Source organism: Chiloscyllium plagiosum, unplaced genomic scaffold (assembly GCF_037043375.1).
Source record: "Chiloscyllium plagiosum isolate Xiang-an unplaced genomic scaffold, Cpla_swu_hap1 HiC_scaffold_4, whole genome shotgun sequence".
NCBI lineage: Eukaryota > Metazoa > Chordata > Chondrichthyes > Orectolobiformes > Hemiscylliidae > Chiloscyllium > Chiloscyllium plagiosum.
Window position 1 is genome coordinate 108653702 of NW_028270142.1, and position 16634 is coordinate 108670335.

At 45.5% G+C, this 16634-nt stretch overlaps 1 protein-coding gene across 2 annotated transcripts in view; it reads right to left on the bottom strand.

Annotated features, from left to right (window-relative positions):
- The window catches only part of LOC122548964 (SWI/SNF related BAF chromatin remodeling complex subunit C1a), a 223669-nt gene that overhangs the window by 192007 nt on the left and 15028 nt on the right, over window positions 1–16634 (bottom strand). For both annotated transcript variants that reach the window (XM_043688000.2, XM_043687999.2), the window contains exon 2: window positions 2601–2720. In XM_043688000.2, coding sequence (XP_043543935.1) covers window positions 2601–2720 — 120 coding nt within the window. The remainder of the gene's footprint in view (window positions 1–2600; window positions 2721–16634) is intronic.

Consider the following 16634-nt stretch of genomic DNA (forward strand, 5'->3'; position numbering starts at 1 on the left):
TGAGGACTGCAGATGCTGGAGACCAGAGTTGAAAAGTGTGGTGCTGGAAAAGCGCAGCAGGCCAGGCAGCATCCGAGGAGGAGAATCGACGTTTCGGGCACAAGCCCTTCTTCAGGAATGAGGCTGGTGTGCCAAGCAGGCTGAGATAAAAAGGTGGGTGGGGGAATTGGGGGGGCTGGGAGGAGGTGAGGGTGAGGGTAATAGGCAGGAGAGGGGATGGGGATCAGGAAGAAGATTGCAGGTCAAGAGGGCGGTGGTGAATCCGGGGGTTGGGACTGAGATAAGGTAGGGGGAGGGGAAATGAGGAAGCTCATTATAATGGATGTCCAAGGAGTCTTGGGGGTTCAGGTGCAAAGGCCTTTAAAATGCCAGGAATATTTGTCAAAAATAAGCAAGCAAGCTAATACAATGTTGGCCTTAAAATCTCGAGGACAGCAGCACAAGGATGCAGAAGGTATGCGGTAGCATTACAAAACCACAGTTTAAGCTTCACTTTGAGTACCATGAACAGTGCACAGATGTTAAGACAGAGGGCACCAAAAGTTAAGGCACCAAATCTTAAGACAGATATACTAGCCTCGAAGGGTGTACAACATAGGTTTACCTGGGTTAAGTTATTAGAAGAGATTATACAAAATTAGGTTTGTGTTCCCTATAATTTATAAAGTTACGGGTGAGCTGATTAAAGTTTTCCAAAGATTAATAGTAAAAGACAGGGCTGGTTGGGGATTTGAGAACGAGGGAACACAGTCTGAGAATTATGGCCAGACCATTCATAAAAGACATTAGGAAGCACTCCTACACACAAAGGGTGGTACAGGCATGGAAGTCTTTTTGATAAACAGCAGTGGATGCGAGATCAGTTCTTCCTTTTAAACAGCAATAGATAATATTTTTGCTTAATAAAAATTTAAGAGATATGGGCCCCAAAGCAGCAATTTGCACTTAGGCCACAGCTCAACCATGACTTCACTGAATAAAGGAACAGCTCAAAAGGCTGAATAACCAACTTCTGTTCCTATGTCTAATATCCCAAGAATTGTGGGCTCTGCAACCGGAGATGTGATTTTGTTGTCCATACGCAGCTAATACTGCAGCTTCCTCCAGCATAAGTGCTCTGCCACTCATATCCCAGCAAATGCAGACATTGTAAACCTGCCATGTCCTGTTGCTCAAAGATTGTCTTAACAATGAGGTTAAAGGGGAGGGGCAGAAATTCCTTCAAATACAGAGGTCAGAATGTCCAAAGATCAGCTGCAAAGCGATGATATATGTCCTATCTCACGACCCACTTCAAACACCTCCAGTATGGAAGTCATTTATGACAACACTTGTTTTAGATAGGCTCATCAGGCAACTCCAACACTGGAATCCAACACCGACTACCCATACACCTACCACCATCAGTTCGTGACCGCTAATCTTAAACCAAGACTACTATTTCCAGCTTTAAAAAGTTGCCCAACTCCATCACTTCCTCTGTTCAACTATTTTAAAGTTCATTCAATCCTCTCAACTTAAGCAGTCAAACTTTTCTCCTGGTAAGCTTTCCATCTAACCTGTATAAACCACTGCAGTCCACACTATAATTCAAAAAAAATCTTGTAAACCCATTAACTCTGTGCTACTTACCTACATGAGAAGTAGTCCGATATCACCCTACTGCTGAAATATTCATTCTTGCTCCAAAATACTTGCCACCTGCACCCTCAAATCCTGTTCTCACATAACCCGAGTTTTTACCAGCTTGGCCCCTTTTCCAACCATCTCTACTTTTTTTTCTGCACATCAGGCTTCCTTAAAACCACATGAATCAAATTTTGTTAGTGCCCAAGTATCTTTTATAAAGTTCATTGGCAAAATTTGATACGTAGTGCTGCTGCTTTGGGACATGTCACCATCGGCCAGCCCTTTCAGAGAGAGTGAGAGCAAGAGACCATTCAGCCCATTGAGTCTGCTCCACCATTCAATCATAGCTGACAGGTTTCTCAACCGCATTCTCCTGCTTTCTCCCCGTAGGTTCTAGAGTATCAAGAGTTATCTACCTCAGTCTTAAATGTACTCAATGATCTGGCCTGCACAGCCTTCTGAGCCAATGAATTCCATAGACTCACCACTTTGGACTGAAGAACTTTCTCCATATCCTCCTTGCTCTCAAAAGCTATGCCCTCAAGTCCTGCTCTCTCCTACCAATGGAAACATTTGCCCAACATGTACTCTGTCCAGACTATTCACTGTTCCCTATGTTTCAATTCGATCACCCCTCATTCTTGTAAACTCTCTCAAGTATAAACTGAGATTCCTCAAGAGTGACAAGTGATGATGATTAACCTGAGGATCAGCACTCCTCAGGCAAGGACAGAGACTGAGAAGGAAACTCTTTCACAGTATTAAATTTCACCTTACATTTTGAATGCAAAGTTTCAAACTGGGCTCGTGGTATCAAAGGTGCCATTTTCCTTACTTAGTTGACAAATCCATCTAAGTCAAAATAGAAAGCTTCAGCTGCCCACACAGCTAATCTTACTTTAATCTCAACTAATTCATACATGACCATTTGTAACAGCTGACAAAACAGATTGTGCTCACAAGTTACTTACTGGAAGTTTAGTTAATGCAGGATTATTAACATGCTTGCCAAATGCATCTTCCTGAAACTGAAGCAACTGCACCACAAGACCAGCCAGTGTTTTGTTTGAAGGTGAATCTGCCTGTACAAACTGAAAAATAAAACTGATTAAAAGGCTTTATAGGGCAAAAAAAAGGGTAAAAAAAAAATCTCTAAATTCTGTACTTAAAGGACATGAGGAAATACTGAGACACACGGTGGGAGAGAGAAAACAAGAACTTGATTGATTTTTGATAGCATCGTCAACAAGATTTCAGTCATGTTTAGTCCTGATTTTGTGACAATTTCACACATGAAACCACAAATACACCACACAGTACAATTTCGGACTGCATCCTTCTGAAATGGAAGTCTCTTCACTTGTCTGTGCAAGTTCAACTCGTATAAAAATCAGAATATCAGAGTAATGCAAAGTGGCGATGGTAGAATACAAAGATTAATTCAAGATGTTTCTCATGCTCAGTCACATGATCATTACTGCTGAACTATGACCATCTCCAATAAGACACAGGATTTAACCATGTCTCCATAACATTCACAAAGTCTTACCATCAGTGAATTCCCAACCCTCCCCACAATCAATATTCTGGTGGTTATCACTAAGAGCACTTAACCGGACCAGCTACACTAATTGTGTGACAACAGGATCAAGTCAGAAATGAGAGATTCTGCAGCAAGTAACTCACCATTCATCACCCCATCACTTGTGATGAAATACGATTAAAAACTTTCCATTGGCCGATGGGTGCAGATTCAACAAACTGCAAGAAGCTGAACACCATCCAGGACAAAGCAATCCACTTAACCAGCACCCTATAAATCACTTTCAACATTCACTCCCTTCAATCCTGACACACACTGGCAATGTTTGCAGCACCTTCCATACTATTTCCGTTTCTCACACTGCCTCCTTGTGTCGTCCAGTTTCCCCCCCTCAGTCGAAGCAAAACGGTCAGAGACATTGTGTAGTTTTACCTCCTTCGTCTTTATCCCGGGCCCTGGAGGGAGAGAGAGAACGATCGCCCACGTGCACAGTGACATGAGTTCTTGGTCTTCTCTCTGGAACAGCAGATTCTTAGTGAATCATGTAGTTATTTTAACAGGGAGAAGCATCCAGATAAGGCAACATACATATTAATTGGGTGACCATTACAGAGAGTGTCAATAGTAAAGATTAAGCCATCTGGTGTTACACGATGAATGTTCTTAACCTTCACATAATACTTCTCACCTTGTTAAACTGACCTCACATATGGAATTCTTCTAATCTTGTTAAATAGCTCAGCATAATGAATGCTTTTCCACCTTGTTAACCCATTGCCCTTGCCTCCAGCACCCCACTGTTAATTGCAAGTTCTTATCTGATCTGTGTCATGCTCAGCTGAACGTCTTGTTTCACAAAACTCAACTTAAGTCTTGCCCCACATGCTCATACCCTATACAGATTCTCACTTGGACCACAACTTCCAAACCTGTGACCTCTACCATCCTGAAGGGCAGATGCACAGACGATTGGGAATATCATCAGCAACAAATTCCCTCCAAGTCACACATTATTGTGACTTGGAACTATAATCACCATTCTTTCACTGTTGCAGGTCAAAACCTTGTAACTCCTTTATAACAGTACTGATTTGATTTATTATTATCACACACACCTCAGTAGTGAAGAGTTTTGTTTTGCATGCAGATTATACCATACAAAATGCATACAGTAATAGATCTCACAGCTGCAGAGAAGGTGCATAGACAGTGAGATCAACATTAAATTTCAACATTCAGAAGTCAACTAACAATGTGAAAGAAGTTGGGGGTGTCCCTATACCCGATAGGACTATTGCATTTCAAGAAGTTAGCTGACGACCCTAATAAAAGTAGCTACAGAGATTATAGATACATTGGTTGTAATTTTGCAGAAGGCCATGAATTCTGGAGACGCACTGGCAGACAGGAAAACTACAAATGTGACATCCATCTTCAAAAAGGAAAGAGGGCAAAAAGCAGGTAACTACAGGCCAATTAGCCTGTGGAAAAATGCTGGAATCAATTATTGAGTAGTAATAGCAGAACAGGAAGGTTCATTTTCAGACGTTTTGTCACCATACTAGGCAACATCAGTGATCCTCTGATGAAGCACTGGTAGTATAGCCCACTTTTTATTTAGGTGTTTCTGTTTCCTTGGGTTGGTGATGTCATTTCCTGTTCTTTTTCTCAGGGGGTGGGAAATGGGATCAAAGTCAATGTGTTTGTTGATAGAGTTCTGGTTGGAGTGACATGCTTTGAGGAATTCTTGCAAGCCTCTGCTTGGCTTGTCCTCGGATGGATGTGTTGTCCCAGTCGAAGTGCTTTCCTTCCTCATCTGTATGTAAAGATACCAGTGAGAGTGGGTCATGTCTTTTTGTAGCTCGTTGATGTTCATGTGTCCCGGTGGCTGGTTTTCTGCCTGTTTATCCAACGTAGCGTTTGCTACAGTTCTTGCAAAGTTTTTTGTATTGGAGCTGCATTAGAACATTATTTCAACAAGCCATCACAGACTGCAGCACAGAGGAACTACAAAGAGCAGAGGAAAAACAGCAACCAAAACACAGGTATCCCTTTCATAGCCAATTGTTAACATATTTTAATTTTTCCAGTACACTCTGGAACTGCCAACTAGTCATATCCACAGATGCTTGTAAGTTCTGAGTTGAGAATAGCATTCACTCTCTAAGCTAAGCTACAGTACACACTTTTAACTTGGTAACAGTACAGAGTGATAGAGATGTACAGCATGGAAACAGACCGTTCAGTCCAACCTGTCCACGCCGACCAGATATCCCAACCCAATCTAGTCTCACCTGCCAGCATCCGGCCCATATCCCTCCAAACCCTTCCTTTTCATACACCCATCCAGATGCCTCTTAAATGTTGCAATTGTACCAGCCTCCACCACATCCTCTGGCAGCTCATTCCATACACCTACCACCCTCTGCATGAAAACGTTGCCCCGTAGGTCTCCTTTATATCTTTCCCCTCTCACCCTAAACATATGCCCTCTAGTTCTGGACTCCCCGATCCCAGGGAAAAGACTTTGTCTATTTATCCTATCCATGCCCCTCGTAATTTTGTAAACCTCTATAAGGTCACCCCTCAGCCTCTGACGCTCCAGGGAAAACAGCCCCAGCCTGTTCAGCCTCTCCCTGTAGCTCAGACCCTCCAACCCTGGCAACATCCTTGTATATTTTTTCTGAACCCTTTCAAGTTTCACACCATCTTTCCGATTGGAAGGAGACCAGAATTGCTCACTATATTCCAACAGTGGCCTAACCAATGGCCACAACATGACCTCCCAACTCCTGTACTCAATACTCTGACCAATAAAGGAAAGCATACCAAACGCCGCCTTCACTATCCTATCTACCGGAGACTCCACATTCAAGGAGCTATGAACCTGCAGTCCAAGGTCTCTTTGTTCAGCAACACTCCCTCGGACCTTACCATTATGTGTACAAGTCCTACTAAGATTTGCTTTCCCAAAATGCAGCACCTCGCATTTATCTGAATTAAAATCCATCTGCCACTTCTCAGCCCTTGGCCCATCTGGTCCAGATCCTGTTGTAATCTGAGGTAACCCTCTTCTCTGTCCACTACACTTCCAATTTTGGGGTCATCTGCAAACTTACTAACTGGACTTCTTATGCTCACATCCAAATCATTTATGTAAATGACAAAAAGTAGAGGACCCAGCACCGATCCTTGTGGCAAGCACCTAAAGGAGCCTTCCACATCCAAAGTTTTACCTGCACATTCACCAATATCATTTATTGTATCCGTTGCAGTCTCCTCTACATTGGGGAAACTGGACACCTCCTTGCAGAGCACTTGAGGGAACATCTCTGGGACATCCGCACCAATCAACCACACTGCCCTGTGGCCCAACATTTCAACTCCCCCTCCCACTCTGCCGAGGACATGGAGGTCCTGGGCCTCCTTCACCGTCGCTCCCTCACCACCAGACGCCTGGAGGAAGAACGCCTCATCTTCCACCTCGGAACACTTCAACCCCAGGGCATCAATCTGGACTTCAATCGTTTCCTCATTTCCCCTTCCCCCACCTCACCCCAGTTCCAAACTTCCAGCTCAGCACTGTCCCCATGACTTGTCCGACCTGCCAATCTTCTTTTCGACCTCTCCACTCCACCCTCCTCCCTGACCTATCACCTTCATCCCCTCCCCCACTCACCTATTGTACACAAAGCTACTTTCTCCCCACCCCCACCCTCCTCTCATTTATCTCTCCACCCTTCAGGCACTCTGCTTCTATTCCTGAGGAAGGGCTTTTACTGCTCAATTTTACTGCTTCTCGGATGATGCCTAAACTGCTGTGCTTTCTCAGCACCTCTAATCCAGAATCCTGCACTCCACTGGTCACAGGCCTCCAGTCTGAAAAACAACCCTGCACCACCACCCTGTGTCTTCTACCTTTGAGCCAGTTCTGTATCCAAATGGCTAGTTCTTCCTTTGTTCCCTGAGATCTAACCTTGCTAATCAGTCTCCCATGGGGAATCTTGTCAAACGCCTTACTGAAGTCCATATTGATCACATCTGCTGCTCTGTCTTCATCAATCCTCTTTGTTACTTCTTCAAAAAACTCAATCAAGTTTGAGAGACATGACTTCCCAAGCACAAAGCCATGCTGACTATCCCTAATCAGTCCTTGCCTTTCCAAATATATGTACATCCTGTCCCTCAGGATTCCCTACAACAACTTGCCCACCACTGAGGTCAGGCTCACCGGTCTATAGTTCCCTGGCTTGTCTTTACCACCCTTCTTAAACAGTGGCACGCGTTTGTCAACCTCCAGTCTTCCGGCACCTCACCCGTGACTATCAATGATACAAATATCTCAGCAAGAGGTGCAGCAATCACTTCTCTAGCTTCCCACAGGGTTCTCAGGTACACCTGATCAGGTCCTGGGGATTTATCCACCTTTAACCGTTTCAAGACATCCAGCACTTCCCCCTCTGTAATCTGGACATTTTGCAAGACGTCACCATATATTTCCCTCCAGTCTACAGCTTCCATATCCTTTTCCACAGTAAATACTGATGCAAAATATTCATTTAGTATCTCCCCAATGTTCTGTGGCTCCACACAAAGGGGCCCTATTCTCTCCGTAGTTACCCTTTTGTCCTTAATATATTTGTAACCTTTTGGATTCTCCTGAATTCTATCTGCCAATGCTATCTCATATCCCCTTTTTACCCTCCTGATTTCCCTCTTAAGTATACTCCTACTTCCTTGGTACTCTAAGGATTCACTCAATCTATCTTGTCTATACCTGACATAGGAGGAGAAAGTGAGGTCTGCAGATGCTGGAGATCAAAGTTGAAACTTTATTGCTGGAACAGCACAGCAGGTCAGGCAGCATCCAGGGAACAGGAGATTCGACGTTTCGGGCACAGGCCCTTCTTCAGGAATGAGCAGAGAGTGTTCAGCAGGAGAAGATAAAAGGTAGGGAGGAGGGACTTGGAGGAGGGAAGTTGGAAATGTGATAGGTGGAAAGAGGTCAAGGTGAGGGTGATAGGTCGGAGTAGGATGGAGGCGGAGAGGTCAAGAAGAAGACTGCAGGTCAGGAAGGCGGTGCCGGGCTGGAGGGATTCGGCTGAGACAAGGTGGGGGGAGGGGGGATGAAGAAACTGGTGAAGTCCAAGTTCATCCCCTGTGGTTGGAGGGTTCCCAGTCGGAAGATAAGACGCTCCTCCTCCGACCGTCGCGTTGTTGTGGTTTGGCGGTGGATGAGTCCAATGACCTGCATATCCTCGGTGGAGTGGGAGGGGGAGTTGAAATGCTGTGCTACAGGGTGGTTGGATTGGTTCGTCCGGGTGGCCCAGAGGTGCTCTCTGAATCGCTCCGCAAGTAGGCGGCCTGTCTCCCCAATATAGAGGAGGCCACACCGGCTGCAGCGGATGCAGTAGATGATGTGGGTGGAGGTGCAGGTGAATCTGTGGCGGATATGGAAGTTTCCTTTGGGGCCTTGGAGAGAAGTGAGGGGGGAGGTGTGGGCGCAAGTGTTGCACCTCCTGCGGTTGCAAGGGAAGGTGCCGGGAGTGGAGGTTGGGTCGGTGGGGGGTGTGGATCTGACAAGGGAGTCGCGGAGGGAGTGGTCTCTATGGAAAGCTGATAGGGGAGGGGAGGGAAATATATCCTTGGTGCTGGGGTCTGTTTGGAGGTGGCGGAAGTGACGGCGGATGATGCGCCGTACATGGAGATTGGTGGGGTGGTAGGTGAGGACCAGTGGGGTTCTGTCCTGGTGGCGGTTGGAGGGGCGGGGCTCAAGGGCGGAGGAGCGGGAAGTGGAGGAGATGCGGTGGAGGGCACCGTCGACCACGTCGGGGGGGAAATTGCGGTCCTTGAAGAAGGAGGCCATCTGTGTTGTACGTATTTTGAACTGGTCCTCCTGGGAGCAGATGCGGCGGAGACGAAGGAATTGGGAGAATGGGATGGCGTTTTTACAGGGGGCAGGATGGGAGGAGGTGTAGTCCAGGTAGCTGTGGGAGTCGGTTGGTTTGTAGTAGATGTCCGTGTTGATTCGGTCGCCTGAGATAGAAACAGAAAGGTCTAGGAAGGGGAGGGAGGAGTCCGAGACTGTCCAGGTGAATTTGAGGTCGGGGTGGAAGGTGTTAGTGTAGTGGATGAACTGTTCAACCTCCTCGTGGGAGCACGAGGTAGCGCCGATACAGTCATCAATGTAGCGAAGGAAAAGATGGGGGGTGGGGCCAGTGTAGTTGCGGAAGATGGATTGTTCCACATACCCTACGAAGAGGCAGGCATAGCTGGGGCTCATGCGGGTGCCCATGGCTACTCCTTTTGTTTGGAGAAAGTGGGAGGATTGGAAAGAAAAGTTGTTCAGGGTGAGGACCAGTTCGGTCAGTCGAAGGAGGGTGTCGGTGGAAGGGTACTGGGTGGTACGGCGGGAAAGGAAGTAGCGGAGTGCTTTGAGTCCTTCGTGATGGGGGATGGAGGTGTACAGGGACTGGATGTCCATGGTGAAGATGAGGCGTTGGGGACCGGAGAAGCAGAAATCCTGGAGGAGGTGGAGGGCGTGGGTGGTGTCACGAACGTAGGTGGGGAGTTCTTGGACTAATGGGGACAGGACCGTGTCGAGGTATGCCGAGACGAGTTCGGTTGGGCAGGAGCAGGCTGAGACGATGGGTCGGCCGGGGCAGTCAGGTTTGTGGATTTTGGGCAGGAGGTAGAAACGGGCGGTGCGGGGTTGTGGGACTATGAGGTTGGATGGGAGGTCCCCTGAGGTGATGAGGTTATGGATGGTCTGGGAGATGATGGTTTGGTGGTGGGGGGTGGGGTCATGGTCAAGGGGACGGTAGGAGGAGGTATCTGCGAGCTGGCGTTTGGCCTCAGCGGTGTAAAGGTCAGTGCGCCAAACTACTACTGCGCCTCCCTTGTCAGCTGGTTTGATGGTGAGGTTGGGGTTGGAACGGAGGGAGTGGAGGGCTGTGCGTTCCGAGGGTGAGAGGTTGGAGTGGGTGGGAGGGGTGTGGGAGTTCAGGTAGCGGTTAATATCGCGGCGGCAGTTTACTATGAAGAGGTCGAGGGCAGGTAGGAGGCCAGCACGGGGTGTCCAGGTGGACGGGGTGTGTTGGAGGTGGGAGAAGCGGTCGTCAGAGGGTGGGCGAGAGTCTTGATTGAAGAAGAAGGCGATTCTTTTTCTGAACCAAACCCTCAATTTCTTTAGTCATCCAGCAATCCCTATAGTAACCAGCCTTCCCTTTCACCCTGACAGGAATATACTTTCTCTGGATTCTTGTTACCTCATTTCTGAAGGCTTCCCATTTTCCAGCTGTCCCTTTACCTGCGAACATCTGCCTCCAATCAGCTTTTGAAAGTTCTTGCCTAATACCATCAAAATTGGCCTTTCTCCAATTTAGAACTTCAACTTTGATATCTGGTCTATCCTTTTCCATCATTATTTTAAATCTAATAGAATTATGGTTGCTGGCCCCAGAGTGCTTCCCCAATGACACCTCAGTCACCTGCCCTGCCTTATTTCCCAAGAGTAGGTCAAGTTTTGCACCTTCTCTAGTAGGTACATCCACATACCGAATCAGAAAATTGTCTGGTACACACTTAAATTCCTCTCCATCTAAACCTTTAACACTATGGCAGTCCCAGTTGATGTTTGGAAAGTTAAAATCCCCTACCATAACTACCCTACTATTCTTACAGATTGCTGAGATCTCCTTAAAAGTTTCTTTCTCAATTTCCGTCTGACTATTAGGGGGTCTATAATACAATCCCAATAAGGTGATCACCCCTTTCTTATTTCTCAGTTCCACCCAAATAACTTCCCCGGATGTCCTTCCAGGAATATCCTCCCTCAGCACAGCTGTAATGCTATCCCTTATCAAAAATGCCACTCCCCCTCCTCTCTTGCCTCTCTTTCTGTCCTTCCTGCAGTATTTGTATCCTGGAACATTAAGCTGCCAGTCCTGCCCATCCTTGAGCCATGTTTCTGTAATTGCCATGATATCCCAATCCCATGTTCCTAACCATGCCCTGAGTCCACATGCCTTCTCCGTTAGGCCCCTTACATTGAAATAAATGCAGTTTAATTCATCCTACCTTGTCCCTGCCTGCCCTGACTGTTTGACTCACTTCTATTCTCAGCTGTACCCGTCTCAGATCGATCTCTTTCCTCACTATCTCCCTGGGTCCCACACCCCCACCTTACTAGTTTAAATCCTCCCTAGCAGTTCAACCAAATTTCCCTGCCAGTATATTAGACCCCTTCCAATTTAGGTGCAATCTGTCCTTCTTGTACAGGTCACTTCTACCCCAAATGAGATTCCAATGATCCAAAAATGTGAATCCTTCTCCCATACACCAGCTCCTCAGCCAAGCATTCATCTGCTCTATCCTCCTATTTCTGCCCTCAGTAGCTCGTAGCACTGGGAGTAATCCAGATATTACTACCCTTGAGGACCTCCTTTTTAAATTTCTGCCTAACTCTCTAATCTCCATTCAGAATCTCAACCTTTTCTCTTCCGATATAGTTTGTTCCAATGTGGATAATGACCTCTTGCTGGCCCCTCTCTCCCGTGAGAACATTCTGCACCCTCTGTGAGTCATCCTGGCATCAGGGAAACAACACACCATTCTGCTTTTTCTCAGCGAGCCACAGAAACGTTTGTCTGTACCTCGGACTACAGAGTCCCCTAACACAGTTGATCTTTTGGAAGCAGACGTACTCCTCATTGCATTAGAGCCAGTCTCAATACCAGAAACTTGGCTGTGCATGCTCCGTTCCCAAGAATCCATCACCCCCTACATTTTACAAAACAGCATACCTGTTGAAATGGGTCTATCCACAAAAGACTCCTGCCCTAGCTGCCTACCTCTTAGCCTTCCTGGAGTTAACCCATGTATGTGACTGTATCTGAGACTTTCCCCCCCTTCCTATCACTGCCATCCATCACATACTGGAGCTGTTGCAAATTCCTCATCGCTTCTATTTGTCTCTCCAACCGATCCACTCGATCTGATAAGATTCGCATCCAACAGCATTTATGGCAGTTATAATCCGCAGTAACCCTTAAACTCTCTTTAAACTTCCACATCTGACAAGTAGTACATATCACTGCAAAAACAGTTTTGCTCCTTCACAATCTACAGACCCAGAAAATAACACCATCTTCTTCCTCTGCAAAACACTGCAACTTATTAAATTAATAGCTATGGCTTATATTTTAAGTTTAATCAAGAGACTTGTCTCCAAAAACAGAAAAATCAAGAAAGAACCCACTGTACTCACTAATACAGCCTCTCTCTTGGATAGACTTAAAACAACAATTACTTATCTGATTCTGTGCTGTGAACTTCACCCAACAGTTCCTCCAAATTAGTTGTGAAATTCACTGTTTGTTAATTTTCCCAGATGCACTCCGATGTCCAGCGACACATGAATTCAAAAACAGCAAAGGCAGTAACTGTGCAGGTTCTCTCTCTCTTGCACTGTCCTCACCATGTGCTTCCTTTGTCTACTCTTCCTTTTAAAACTGCTGTTGTTTTGACTTTTGTTTCCAAAGTTCCAAAACAATGCAACAGCATACAAAACAGTAATTGCTGCTCCTGGAATTCGAGGAAATCACCTCCAGCACCTAAAATACCTCAAAAAAAAAAAGCAGCTCTTACTGCCAGAAATGTTCCCCATCCCCCATCTTCGATTACCCAGAATCCTTAGTATAATGTCGGAAAATTTAACGTTGCTAATTTTGGAAGGAGAACAAAAGAACAGACTCGTTTATAAGTGGAGAAAAACTGCAAAAAGCTCCAACACAAAAAGTGACTTGGGGGGTATTTATGCATGAAACACAAAACAAACACACAGGTGCAGCAGATAATCTGGAAGGCTAATGGAGCATTTGCCCTATTTCAAGGGAATTGGAGTCCAGGATAAAGGAATTTTTTTTGCAACTATACAAGATGCTGGTTAGACAATATCCGGAGTATTCTACATTTTCGGCCCCTGATCAAAGTAAAATTATTTCATTGGGGGCAGTTCTCAAAGTTCATCACAATGATCTCAAATATGGAAAGATTGTCCTTTATTGTCATGTGCATTCCATTGTAGAAGTACAGCAAAACACTTTTACAAATGTCTGTCACTTACAGCACCATCTTAGGTACGAGTATCTAGGTACAATCAAGGATACAAAAAAAAAGAATAAATCTTTGTAAAGTAATGCAACTAGTTAAGAAATAAGACATTTTTAAAGGTTTGACATTACAGTCAGATAAAAGCAAAGGCTAAACAGGTTTCAACTATTCACTGCAGTTTAGAAGAGGTGGTGAGGTCATTGAAAGAAACAGGATTCTTAAGGTGCTTGACAGAGTAAATGCGATGGGGATGGTTCCCCTCATGGGAGAGTCAAGGATCAGAGCGCAGAGTCAGAGAATCTAGGGGCACCAATGTAAGAGTAAGAAGAGGAGGACTTGCTTCTCTCAAAGGATTAAGTGTCTCTGGGACTCCTTGGCTGGGTGGGGGGGGAGGGGGGGGGGGGGGGTCTGAGTCCTTACATATATTTAAAGCAGAATTAGATTCTTGATCAGAGAGGGACATCTCATGTTATGGGAAAGGGCAGGAAAGTGGACATGAGCCACATTGGATCAGCATTCCTGAAGAAGGGCTTATGCCCGAAACGTCGATTCTCCTGTTCCCTGGATGCTGCCTGACCTGCTGCGCTTCTCCAGCAACACATTTTCAACATTGGATCAGCCATGATCCTACTTAATGAAAGAGCAGGTGCAAGGGGATGAAAGACCTATTCCTTTTTTTTAAAAAATGATTTTTTATCACTTTCTCAAAAGCAAGGTGTTGTTAGAAAAATAAATGCTCCCCAAGCAAACAATGCCCATGTGCTTTGAACAAGTAAAAATATGATTGAGAACATGAAACTTTTCTCAAGAGGATAAGTGTATGTTTACAGATGACAGCACTCAAGGGCAGCCTGCTCTTGAGGAAGAGGCAAAGATGGGATTGTGGAGAATATAAGATCAAAAGTGCAGGGAGAAGAATCCAAGATGGTGGTTACCCAGCAAGTCTGAGTCTTCAGTGCTCCTCCCAAGACTTGGGCAAAGTGGGTCACCCATCCCGATCACACTCACCAAATCATTTAAAATAGCTTTTACTTAATGTAATTAGTTGTTCAGTATTGAATTTAAACAATTTAATCTCCAGTAAAAATGACAAAAGGGAAGAGAGCCCGCAGCTCTCAGCAAGCAGGAACCCCTCCCCCACCCTCTCCAGCTGCAGCAGAGGCATCCGCAGCAGCCCCGGGGGAGTTCCCGACAGTGGTGAGCCTCGTGGAAATCATCTCCAAACTGGATGCAAAGATCGACGCTTTTATTGAAGAATCCCAAAGCCGATGGGACTCACTCTCAGCCGCACTGCAAAAGCACAACCGAGACATTAAGGAAATTGACCGCCAAGTCGGAGGGGCGGAGCAAAAGGCCGCGACCTCCGAAACTACAGCACAATCGGTCATGGATCGGGTCCGGACTCTCGAACAGCAAGTCCGGACCTTCGAGAATTACACTGACGACCTCGATTCTCGAGGTCGTCAAAAAAATATTCGTTTGCTGGGCCTTCCCAAATGGGAAGAGAAAGGCCAGCTTATAACATTCCTTGAACAGTGGCTTCCACAGCTTTTAAATCTGGAGGCTCGATCAGGCCAGGTAAGGGTAGAATGGGCCTACCGGGTCGCAATACGCAGGCCCGGCACGAATCAGCGTCCCCGCCTGGTCCTGTTCCGGCTGCAGAGCTATAAGGAGAGGCAGATGCTCTGAGAAGCCTCCAGAAATCTTGGAAAAGATACACAAGCCATGATCTATGAAGGATCCGAGATCTTGTTATTCCAGGATATTTCCCCAGCTCTGGTCCGAAAGAGGAAGGCTGTCGATGAGGCGAAGAAGTATTTAGGGGACTGAAATATTCAGTACTCCTTGCGCTACCCAGCGACGCTATGCTTTAACCATGAAGGATCCGTGAATTACTTCGGGTCACCAGAAAATGTCAAGGAATTTTTGGACTCTCTTAGATAAATTGGAAGAGATAATTGATGTTGGTTTGCTTTCCCCCCACCCCGGTTTACATCCCCCCTTTTTTTTTAATATATTCATCTTTTTTTAAAACCTTACTGTTTATTATCTTGGGGGGTGGGGAGAGGGATTTATTTCTTTGTTCTCTACTTAATGATTTTCTCTCCCCCCCCCTTGTTTTTCTTAATTATTCTATAGGCCGGGGGGGGGGGGGGGGGGGGGGGGGAGAGGGGGGGGTCTAGTTAATGTTGGTGGGGGGAGGTGGTGACCTTATTCTATTTTACCTCTGTCTCTAGGAGTGGGGTTGTTGTCCCTTCTTATTTTGTATTATTATACTTAATTATTACTTGTTGAGGTTGTAATTTTACAGTTATATATGTTTATACAAGGTATTAACATTACCAAATATATCCAGTGTTGGTGGTGGGGTGATGGGGGAGGGCGCGGTGGGAGGGTGCTCACTGTTAACTGTAGCATATTTGAATTTTCCTCATTCTATTGAGGAGCGCCTGGGTCAAGGGTGGGGCACTGGTTGGGAGAGGATACGGTGGGCTTTTGGAATGGAAGTGATACCCCCTGGGAACGAGGGGGAAAATCTCCATTTAAATACTTTTTTTTAAAATTTGGAAATAGTTTTTTTATTATACTGTTGAGTGTATTAGAGAGCCTTTATTTTTGTGAATTTTATATGCTCTATGCTTGGAATGTTCTGGATAGGGTTTCCCCTCCCAAGGGGTCTTGGATTTGCCCGGACGATTATGGTTGATCAGTCGTTTGAGTGGTGCACCTGGAATGTCAAGGGGAGTAATTGACCAATCAAAAGCAAGAAAATATTATCAAACCCCAAGAAAGAAAGGGTTGATACAGCTCTCCTACAAGAGACATACTTATTGGATAAAGAACACTTGAAATTACGACAGGGTGGATTTATCAGGCCTTTTTTTCTTCTTTTAGCTCAAAAAGCAGCGGAGTTATTGTTCTTATTCGGAAGAATTTCCCTTTCAAAATCCTAAATCAGATAAAAGACTAACCTGGACGATATATTCTGATTAAAGCCCTTGTAAATGGAGAGGAATATGGCATTTTAAATTTGTATTGCCTCCCCCGGCACATCATTTTAAATTTGTAACGGAAGCCTTCTCAAAATTGGCGGCTCTCGGTGCCCGTCATACAATTATAGGGGGGAGACTTTAATTGTATTATGGATCTGGAAACAGATAGGATTCCCAAGGGTACTTCAGGAGTATCTCCCAGATCTAGACAATTGGTGGATTTGAACAAAGAATTAGGACTAGTAGGTGTATGGAGATGTCTTCATCCACGGGGCAGAGATCTTTCTTTTTACTCCTATCCACATAAATGCCATACCAGAATCTATGTTTCTTGCCCCCTCGATTTTTTTAAATTC